An 11,559-nucleotide genomic window follows, 5' to 3' on the forward strand; every position below is an offset into this window, starting at 1 on the left:
AGTTAGAGGGAGCATACTTAAAATCACACAGGACACCGGGATAAGACAGGATAAATACTCCAGATAAACTGTAACAGACTGATCAAAGCCCCCTGACAAACAAACAATTACAGCATAAAGCCCTTCAACCTTTTGAATCCAAAATGGTGGGTACCTAGTTTTACAATCAACAACCAAGGTTTCTCTGATGGATTGGGTGAATTACAAGTTGAGTTGCCATAAAAAGGAAGTTATCTTAAAATAAGCAATATTTTCTTTACCATTCAGGAACAGGTACAATTGCTGCAGCAGCAACAGCAACAGTGGGAGCAGGTAAGATTATTTATTTAGTCAGCATGAATTCAAATGATCAATTACCAGCTTCAAATAATTTGTATAGATGTACAGTATTGCTACTTTGTTTTGTTGTTTAGGCCAAACATTCACATGACAGTGGTACTATTGTCAACCTCCTATAACATGAGGCCAGGTATGTTTCTGGTTGCTTGCTCAAGTGTTTCTGCTGGGCCTTCATAGTTGCGGCAGTGGCAATGGCACCAGTTGTCCTAGGAGCGATAGGATTCACTGCTGGTGGGATTGCTGCTGGATCATATGCAGCAAGCATGATGTCTGCAGCGGCCGTGGTAAATGGAGGTGGGGTAGCAGCAGGAGGTCTTGTTGCTGCTCTACAGACGGCAGGTAAATACGAAGAATCCTACAATCTTTCGATGAAATAAAGATAGCCAATGTTGGTGTTTGTGATGTCATAAATTACTAAATCACATGACTTGATGTCGTTTATCATTGCTGTTTGGATTTCTTTTTATGTGGGACAGTGACAGATGTGTATGTGGTCAACCTAGGTGCTGCAGGGCTTTCAGGAGCGGCTACAGCGGCGGTGGGAGGTGCTGGAGCTGCGATTAGTGGAGCCTTGGGATGGGTGGCCGCAGGAGCAGGGTTCTCAGGAGCAGCAGCAGCTACTACAGCAGCTACGGCAGGTGTGTGAGTGGCAGTGTAATGTAAGCAAGTTTGTTTCTCATATATGGGATAGTGACGTGTGTGGTCTTTCTCTAGGTGCTGTAGGGCTCTCTGCAACGGCTACAGCAGCCGCGGGAGGTGTTGGAGCAGCAGTTGGGGGAACAGCAGGATGGCTGGCTTCAAGGACTTGGACACCTGAAAAGGAGGAAGGAAAAGATACAGGAGCAGCTACAGCAGGAGGTTTGTCAGATTCATTTATCATTGATTAATTGGTCTTGTAAGTCAAATTAATGTTTGTCCTCTAGTGCCAAGGACTGTATAGGCTAAGGTTGGTTCTTGTAGGTAAGCTACCACTATGGGGCAGTAGTCAAAGTGCAAGCAGTAGTTGTCACTTTATTGCATACATGAAAGGACAAGGTACTTTTGGTAGGTAAGGTAAATGCTTGATCAGGTGTGGTGAGTTGCAGGGAGGGGGCGTGGCCTGAAGGTAATTGGGATAAGAGCCATGATCCTTCACAACAGTAAGTATGTTTGTATCGTATGTGGGACAGCAATGTGTGTGGTCTTCCTCTAGGTGCTGCAGGGCTTTCAGGAGAGTCTACAGAGGCTGTGGGAGGTGTTAGAGCAGCAGTTGTTGGAGCGTCTGAAGGGAAGGGAGGAGTCGAGGAGAGAGAGCTTTCAGGAACGACTACAGCAGCTGCAGAAGGTGTGTGGGGAGTCATTTATCATTTTAACTGGTAATGTAAGGATATTTGTGTCTTGTATGTGGAACATCGATTTGTGTGGTCTTCATCTAGGTGCTGCAGGGCTTTCAGGAGAGGCTACAGAGGCTGTGGGAGGTGTTAGAGCAGCAGTTGGTGGAGCGGCAGAATGGCTGTTCTGGCTGACGTCTAAAAAGGAGGGAGGAGAGTAAAGAGGGAAGAGAGGAAGAGAAGAGATCCCGGAAGAAAAATAACATATTGATACTGCAACATTCATGAAAGTGTTTTGAATGATTTCATAATGGTGTTATGAGTGCATGTGTATACCCCCTTTGGTGTTGCCAAACATACATATATATCCACTCAACATGTGGTTAGAGCGTTGGGCCAGTAACCGAGCGGTTGCTGGAACGAATCCCCAAGCTGACAAGGTAAAAAGAAGTCGTTCTGCCCGTGAGAAAGGTAGTTAACCCAGTTCCCCGGACGCGGAAGACGTGGATGTTGATTTAGGCAGCCCCCCTGCACAAAGCATATTCTGTTTTAGGGATTAATATGAATTTAAAATAATTTGACATGTTTTGTATGAATCAGGTCATGAACATATGGACTTTGAAATGAACAAGGGAGAGGTTAAATGTAGGCTAAGTCTGGCATAAGCATGCAGCCATATAGTCCTATGATCGTAACGATACATACGTTCAAGCTTTTGGCAGCTACTGTATCTGTCTCCATACCAGATAGCTGCCAAATGGTTGAACATACTGTAGGTATCATTAGGATTCCGCAAGACACCAGTACTAAAAATGATAGCCTAAATTGCAATGCCTACAAGTTGAAGGCCTATTTGTTTATTTGGATAGGCCTAAATTAAACATTGAATTATTCAAGTAATAGGCTTAAGAACTTTGGAGAATTTAGATGATTTTGAATACACACTTGGATTTCAATAAACAAAAGGTTAAGACTGTTCTATTCTCTTTTGATTTAGTTCCTATTGCAACTCAGACAAATGACAGAATGGATGACATACTGACTGACTGAACTGAATGAAGGATGAATTAAATGTTAAAATAGGTTGATGAGTTGCACGCATCATGCATGCTCTGCACTTTATTTGGCTAGTAGTCAAATAGGCCTACATTTGAGTATATATGATTGCATGCCTTCAGAAGGGCATCTTCTGGCTTTACTCAAATTATTACCTAAAAATGATCAATTGAAAGTGTGGGTTCACAGCTCCAATCCAGATGTGTTGTTCATTACTGAGACGTGGTTAAGAAAGAGTATGTTGAACACTGATATTAACCTTTTAGTTTATAACGTTTTTTGGCAAGACAGATCTTCCCAAGGTGGTGGTGGAGTGGCAATCTTTACCAAGGAACATCATCAGTGCTCGGTTGTCTCCACCAAGTCTGTCCCCAAACAATTTGATTTGCTGGTTTAAAGCATTAAACTTTCAAATAGCTCTTTGTTGACTGTTGCTGGGTGTTATTGTCCTCCATCAGCACCGGCCTGTACCCTACCTGCCCTAAGCTCTCTCCTGGTCCCTTACATTAAGTCTGAATTTGTCAAGCTAGATGACCTAAACTGGGACATACTTAAACCACCTGACCAAGTCCTAAAGCAATGGGACTCCCTAAATCTTTCTCAGTTTATTACCAATCCAACAAGGTATGACACACAAAAGGCTACTCTCCTTGATGTTATCCTCACAAATAATCCTGATAGGTATCAGTCTGGTGTTTTCTGTAATGACCTGAGTGATCACTGTTTTACAGCCTTTGTTTGTAATGGCTGCACAGTGAAACGACCTGTCCTGATTTGTCATAGACGTTTGCTAAAAAACTTTACTGAGCAAGCCTTCCTTCATGAACTAGCCTCTGTAACTTGGTATAGAATCAGCTTGATCCCCCTCTGTATGAGACGCTTGGAACTTCTTTTTTAATATTTTCAGTGATATTGTCAAAAAAACACACCCCCATAAAGAAAATGAGAATTAAAAACAGGTTCAGACCCTGGTTGAACTGTGATCTGTCAAAGTTACTTCACCTCAAGAATTCCATTTGGCGAAAGGCTCAGCATACACATACTCAGGCTGACTAACTCTCGTTCAGGCAAATGAGAAATAAGTGCACTCCGGCTATCCGGAAGGCAGAAGTTAGTTACTTTAAGGAGCAGTTCTCTCTCTGTGGGTCTAACCCCAAGAAGTTCTGGAAAATGGTTAAAGACCTGGAGAATAAACCTTCCTGCTCACCCACTTGGCCAAAAGCCAGGGAAATGCACCGCGGCAAATTATATAAAAATCAAACTTTCACTAAATCACACATGTAAGATACTAAATTAAATCTACACTCGTTGTGAATCCAGCCAACATGTCGGATTTTTAAAAGGCTTTTCGGCGAAAGCATAAGAAGCTATTATCTGATGATAGCACAACAGTAAACAAAAAAAGTTGAAATTGGGCATGCTATTTATCCAAAAGTGAAAATGTTGCCCCCTATACCTTAAGAAGTTAAGGTGAGAGCCCCTATTATCTCCAAGCCCGTCTCTGACCTTTTTAACCTGTCTCTCCTCTCTGGAGAGGTTCCCATTGCTTGGAAGGCAACCACGGTGCATCCTTATTTAAAGGTGGAGATCAAGCTGATCCTAACTGTTACAGGCCAATTTCTATTTTGCCCTGTTTATCAAAAGTGTGGGAAAAACTTGTCAATAATCTACTGGCTGGCTCTCTTGAAGTCTACAGTATTCTCTCTGGTATGCAATCTGGTTTCCGTTCTGGTTATGGATGTGTCACCGCAACCTTAAAGGTCCTAAATTATATCACTATTGCCCTTGATTCTACGCAATGCTGTGCTGCTACTTTTATTGACTTGGCCAAAGCTTTTGATATGGTAGACCATTCCATTCTTGTGGGCCGGCTAAGGAGTATTGGTGTATCTGAGGAGTCTTTGGCCTGGTTTGCTAACTACCTCTCTCAAAGAGTGCAATGTATATAAAGTCAGAACATCTGCTGTCTAAGCCACTGCCTGTCACCAAGGGAGTACCCCAAGGCTCGATCTTAGGCCCCACGCTCTTCTCAATTTACACCAACAAAATAGCTCTCTCATCTATTTATATGCCGATGTCTTATACTAAGCTGGCCCATCCCCGGATTTTTGTGTTAAATGCTTTACAACAAAGCTTTATTAGTGTCCAACAATCTTTCTCTGCCCTTAACCTTGTTCTGAACACCTCCAAAACAAAGGTCATGTGGTTTTGGTAAGAAAAATGCCCCTCTCCCCACCGGTGTGATTACCTGCTCTGAGGGTTTAGAGCTTGATACAAGCTCATACAAGTACTTGGGAGTATGGCTAGACGGTACACTGTCCTTCCCACAACACATATCAAAGCTGCAGGTTAAAATCTAGACTTCCGATTTTCTCTATCGTAATCGCTCCTCTTTCACCCCAGCTGCCAAACTAAACCTGATTCAGATGAACATCCTACCCATGCTAAATTACGGAGATGTAATTTATTGATCAGCAGGTAAGGGTGCTATGATTCATATAAATCATGTCAAATCATTTTACATTCATATTAACCCCTCAAACAGAATATGCTTTGGCAAGATTTTGAGTGATGAAATAAATGTCTATGGTGCAATATTGAATTAGTCGTATTTTGAGAAGGTGCATGCATGGGGATGTCCACGTCACCCAGTTACATGCCCATGCTGTAGAGACACCTAGCGGACTGCAACTTCACTCTTGTCAGCGTAATACAGCTAGTGCTATCTTGACTTGCACTGGAAAATCCATTACATTAGCGACCTAACTGTGAAGTAAACTCAACTGAGGAGTATTAAAGGATGAAGACTAGACTAGAAAATGTGCAGGATACCTCTTTTGGTTTCCCTGACTTCCGTTTTTATACTGTGTTATGCTTGTTTGCGTAGCACTCCTCACAGGATGTTTGGGGTACGTTTTCTGGGGGGGAGATAAAACTGCCAAAACTCTTAAAGGTACATCAGAATTGCAACACAAGATTTACTCAAGCCTTAAATGTTAGTCCGTAATTGTATGTTCACAGATTAAATTTAATGTTTATGTTTCATGTTTCACACATGGCTATTCTTACAATCCTAACAATTTAAGTATGGGTTTTCTTACGATCCTAACGATACATACGTTCAACCTTTTGGCAGCTATCTGGCTCCATACATAATCCAACCTCTCCCCGTTTTCCAGTCGTTCAGTACAGCACTGTTTCCTATCAATTGAATGTCCCAGAACGTACAAAAGTATTGAACTCAGCCAACTACAATTTAGCTTTCTGCCACATGCAAGTAAATCGACGCTTTTCATTGGCTGATATGCATTTTTAACTGGAGAATCCATTTAACTAAATTGTTGCTTATGTTCGCAAGTACGACACTGAGGTCTCTTAGTTATGTCCAACGTTATCAATGAACAATACATGTTTTCTTGACCAAATGCGACACAATCCCATTGCCTTCCAGTCAAAAAACTACACTAACCGCGTTGTCTGCATTGCGTCTCATTTCACCCAGGACAAAGTGCAGAGTTGTGTCTCTCGCTTCACATATGCGACTCTGGCTGTAAACCTACACTCATTTCCCTGAAATGGAAACTGGGCGGAGATCTCGTTCCTGAAGCTCGAAAGTGAAAGTATAAAACACATTATAGAAGGCTTGGTGCTTGTTGTAAGCTTGATGGTTAACATTATCACAGGTTTGTAAACCGTGTAAGGCTTATCATTATCGTAACCTATGTGGGCTGTACATGGACCAATGAGATTGCGCGCATGTCGGCCCCTTCCTCAACTGTTCATCGAGTGTGTGCCACGGACACCACCATTTTTGATGTGAGTATTTGCCAATAGCACTACACATCTGATTCAAATAATGAAAGATTGATGATGAGTTGGTTATTTGAATCAACCATGTTGACTATTAAAAGCAACCCTAATGTGAGGTTCTGTGTTATACACTATAGCCCTTACCATGTCATATGTGATGGAATATTATTTGCTGTTGGCTTGTGTGGGTATATGTGTTATGCAACACAGCTGACTTGAGACATTGTTAACAGTTTCAGAGCCATGGGCCTTTCTCGTGATGGAAAAATACAGAATAACATGAAGACAGGCACTGTGTAATGAGTTGTGAGGGCACATTCAGAACGTAGTGTTGTGGGAACAAACGGTCTTTTGTTAGATAACAGGAGCCAGGTGTGAGATAACTGTATTGAGTGTGTGAGCGCATAGATATTCTACACAACTACAACGACTGACCACTGAAGCGCTTAGGAGGCTGAGACCAGCCTGTGCGCCAACAATCAACGATAAGGCTGAGTGAGTTTAAACCATGCCCAGTCTCTACTCTGACAGGCCGGCTCGGAAGCAGGAACTACTTCTGTCAAGAGTATATTATAATATCTTTGTCAGGAACAAGTCAGTTCTCTGTTTGCCCTGCGAGGTGGGACAGAGAGCCCGTGTATATGAAAATTGCATGTACCACTTAATGCTTAGCTAATAAAAAAGACATAGTATACAATCGGTGACTCAATGTCATATTTATCCTGATACCAGATTCGAATTGACGCAACCCTAACACTAACCAGAAACCGTGGATGGATGGCGGCATTCGCACAAAACTGAAAGCGCGACCCACCGCATTTAACCATGGAAAGAGGTCTGGGAATATGTCTGAATATAAACAGTGTAACTATTCCCTCCGTAAGGGAATCAAAAAAGCGAAATGCCAGTATAGGGACAATGTGGAGTCACAATTCAACAGCTCAGACACGAGACGTATGTGGCAGGGTCTACATGAAATCACAGACTACAAAATGAAATCCAGCCATGTCACGGACACCAACGTCACACTTCCAGACAAACACCGTTGCCCACTTTGAGGATAATACAGTACCACCGTCGCAGCCCACTAACAAGGACTGTGCCCCCCCCCCTCCTTCTCCTTGGCTGACATGAGTAAAAGATTTAAACGTGGTAACCCTCGCAAGGCTGCTGGCCCAGACGACATTCCTAGCCGCGTCCTCAAAGCATGCGCAGACCAGCTGGCTGGTGTGTGTTTACGGACATATTCAGTCGCTCCCTATCCCAGTCTGTTGTCCCCACATGCTTCAAGATGGCTACCATTGTTCCTGTACCCAAAAGGAAAAGACAATTGAACTAAATGACTACCGCCCCATAGCACTCACTTCTGTCATCATAAAGTGCTTTGAGAGACTAGTCAAGGATCATATCACCTCCACCTTACCGGCCACCCTAGACCCACTTCAGTTTACATACCGCCCCAACAGGTCCACAGACGATGCAATCGCCACCACACTGCCCTATCCCATCTGGACAAAATAAATACCTATGTAAGAATGCTGTTCATTGACTACAGCTCAGCATTCAACACCATAGTACCCTCCAAGCTCATCATCAAGCTGGAGGACCTGGGTCTCAACCCCACCCTGTACAATTGGGTCCTGGACTTTGACGGGCTGCCCCCAGTTGGTGAAGGTAGGAAACAGCATCTCCAATTCGCTGACCCTCAACACTGGGTCCCCACAAGGATGCATGCTCAGCCCTCTCCTGTACACCCTGTTCACCCATGACTGCGTGGCCATGCACACCTCCAACTTAGTCATCATGTTTGCAGACAACACAACGGTAGTGGGCTTGATTACAAACAACGACGAGACAGCCTACAGGGAGGAGGTGTGGGCACTCAGAGTGTGGTGTCAGGAAAACAACCTCTCACTCAACGTCAACAAAACAAGGGAGATTATCGTGGACTTCAGGAAACAGCATGACCATTACAGCACCCGATGTCACAGGAAGGGCAAAATATCATCAAGGACATCAACCACCCGAGCAACTGCCTGTTCACACCGTTCACACCAGAAGGCGAGGTCAGTACAGGTCCGTCAAATCTGGGGCCGAGAGGCTGAAAAACAGCTTCTATCTCAAGGCCATCAGACTGCTAAACAGAAATCATAAACTCAGAGAGGCTGCTGCCTACATTGAGACCCAATCACTGGACACTTTAGTAAATGGATCACTAGTCACTTTATACAATGCACTCTAAATAATGCTAAATAATACATTACCCATATCACATGTATATACTGTATTTTATACCATCTATTGCACCTTCGCCATTGCTCATCCATATACTTACATGTGCATATTCTCATTCACCCCTTTAGATTTGTGTGTATTAGGGAGTTGTTGGGGAGTTGTTAGATATTACTGTTAGATATTATTGTTGTATGTTACTGCACTGTCAGAACTAGAAGCACAAGCATTTCGCTACACTCGCATTAACATCTGCTAACCATGTGTATATGACAAATACAATTTGATTTGAAGTGAACTCAAGAGAAAATCACCAGAGGACAGGAATATTTTTTTTTAAACAAAGAAGGCATAGGTAAATTACCTCCCACCCCACCCTGCTGGAGAAACAGATGAGACCCTGGAGAGGGAGTGAGTGGAGCTACTGAGAGAAGTACAAATATGTGACAACTACAACATTGTGAGTGCCAAAATGTCGTTCCGGCCCTTCCTTTGAAAGACTTAGAAGAAAGATGTCCAGCCCTGTTTGAGCTCACTCGGGTACAACATACAGCTGAATGAAAATAGTCAATGTAGGTAGAAAATGTATATTGATCAAAATATTTTTTCGTCTTGACCTAATATTCTAATCTACAATGAAATATGCATTAAAGATTAGTCAAGATTGGTCTGAACATTCTCACTCTGCACATGCTTTGGGAGGGGTTTCCCAATAGCATTATGGCTCTCAGATCATCTTTTGTCCTTATCTGTTCAGAAGATCCCCCCCCTGGATTTCTGCAGAAATTGGTCATAAAATTTGATAGACAGTCTGCTTAAACTAATAACACACAAACAATTACACATTTTCATGTCTTTATTGAACACACTGTGTAAACATTCACAGTGTAGGGTGGGGAAAGTATGTGAACCCTTGGATTTAATAACTGGTTGACCCTCCTTTGGCAGCAACTCAACCAAAGGGTTTCTGTAGTTGCGGATCAGACCTGCACGACGGCCAGGAGGAGTTTTGGACCATTCCTCTTTACAAAACTGTTTCAGTTCAGCAACATTCTTAGAGTGTATGGTGTGAACCACTCGCAAGGTCATGCCTCAACATTTTAAATCGGATTGAGGTCAGGACTCTGACTGGACCACTACAGAAGGCGTATTTTCTTCTGTTGAAGCCAGTCTGTAGTTGATTTACTTCTGATGATTTGGGTCATTATCCTGTTGCATCACCCAACTTCTGTTGAGCTTCAGTTGGCGGACAGATAGCCTTACATTCTCCTGCAAGATGTCTTGATGAACATGGGAATTCATTTTTCCGTCGATGATAGCAAGCTGTCCAGGCCCTGAGGCAGCAAAGCAGCCCCAAATCATGATGCTCTCTCTACCATAATTTACAGTTGTGATGAGGTTTTGACGTTGGTGTGCTGTGCCTTTTTTCCTCCAGGAACAACTCAACTTTAGTTTAATCTGTCCACAGAATATTTTGCAAGAAGCGCTGTGGAACCTCCAGGTGCTCTTTTGCGAACTTCAGACTTGCAGCAATGTTTTCTTTGGACAGCAGTTGCTTCTTGTTTAGTGTTTTATGTCATCGTAGTCTCGTCAACAGAGATGTTAGCATCTTCCAGAGATTTCTGTAAGTCTTTAGCTGACACTCAAGGATTCACCTTAACCTCAATGAGCATTCTGCACTGTGCTCTTGCTGTCATCTTTGCGGGACGGCCACTCCTAGGGAGAGTAGCAACAGTGCTGAACTTTCTCCATTTATAGGCAATTTCTCTTACCGTGGACTGATGAACATCAAGGCTTTTAGAGACCCTTTCCAGCTTTATGCAAGTCAACAATGAATCTTACTCTAGGTCTTCTGAGATCTCTTTTGTTCGAGGCATGGTTCACATCAGGCAATGCTTCTTGTGAATAGCAAACTCAAATTCTGTAACTGTTTTTTATAGGGCAGGGCAGCTCTAACAATCATCTCCTATCTCGTCTCATTGATTGGACTCCAGGTTAGCTGACTCCTGACTACAATTAGCTTTTGGAAAAGCCATTAACCTAGGGGTTCACATACTTTTTCCAACCTACACTGTGAATGTTTAAATTATGTATTCAATATAGAAAAACACAATCGTGTGTGTTATTAGTTTAAGCACATTGTGTTTGTCTATTGTTGTGACTAGGATGAAGATCAGAACAAATGTTATGACTAATTGATGCAGAAATCCAGGAAATTCCAAAGGGTTCACATACTTTTTCTTGCCACTGTATTTTGTAACAATATGTGCAATGTATGTTTTGAAAAACCATGTTTTAATTCATCTAAAACGGTTTGAATGAGGTATTTGAGCTAAAGTTCATATTGTGCTTTGTCTAAAGTGCTAATTCCAAACTATCGCCTAAACCTTATGCAGTTGTGAACATCTGAAATGATTTGTAGTCAGGTGCAAGCTATCTGGATGTACAGGTAACTTTACCTAAGGAGGCAAGGTGTAGTTATGCTTACAGATGACAAAATAATGAGCTCTCCACAAATGCCTAAGGAGTAGGGTTTAAGGGGCAATTTGAGTTTGAAGAAATTATAACATTTATTTTATTATAAATAAAGATGTTGAAGTTGAACACTTTCTTTTTGCTTATTCCCTTGTATAGAAATAACAATTTTTAGTCAATTATTATTATTGAAGTATGTTGAGGCAACTATTTACATCAGCTTTTTAAGTATAGTTGTGAGTATATATTTGAGTAGTAGGAACCCAATTTAAATACATTTTACTAACCTGAATACAATAAGTTACTACATTTGTAGATTAAACATAGAACATCAATT

The 11,559-nt window shown here is 42.2% G+C and overlaps 1 protein-coding gene across 2 annotated transcripts; it reads left to right on the top strand.

The window, feature by feature from the left end:
- Nucleotides 1-229: 229 nt before the first annotated feature.
- LOC124019181 (spidroin-1-like) lies at nucleotides 230-2,627 on the top strand. 2 transcript variants are annotated; one of them, XM_046334567.1, is made up of 6 exons: nucleotides 230-312; nucleotides 517-678; nucleotides 843-977; nucleotides 1,054-1,197; nucleotides 1,532-1,663; nucleotides 1,755-2,627. In XM_046334567.1, exons 2-6 carry the CDS (start codon nucleotides 531-533, stop codon nucleotides 1,868-1,870), a joined length of 675 nt encoding a protein of 224 aa, XP_046190523.1. In that variant the 5' UTR covers nucleotides 230-312; nucleotides 517-530; the 3' UTR covers nucleotides 1,871-2,627. The 2 variants fall into 2 exon arrangements, with proteins under 2 accessions (XP_046190523.1, XP_046190524.1); XM_046334568.1 differs by lacking the exon at nucleotides 230-312 and having other exon boundaries at nucleotides 339-678.
- Nucleotides 2,628-11,559: the final 8,932 nt, after the last annotated feature.

The sequence above is a fragment of the Oncorhynchus gorbuscha genome, unplaced genomic scaffold, assembly GCF_021184085.1.
Source record: "Oncorhynchus gorbuscha isolate QuinsamMale2020 ecotype Even-year unplaced genomic scaffold, OgorEven_v1.0 Un_scaffold_7540, whole genome shotgun sequence".
NCBI lineage: Eukaryota > Metazoa > Chordata > Actinopteri > Salmoniformes > Salmonidae > Oncorhynchus > Oncorhynchus gorbuscha.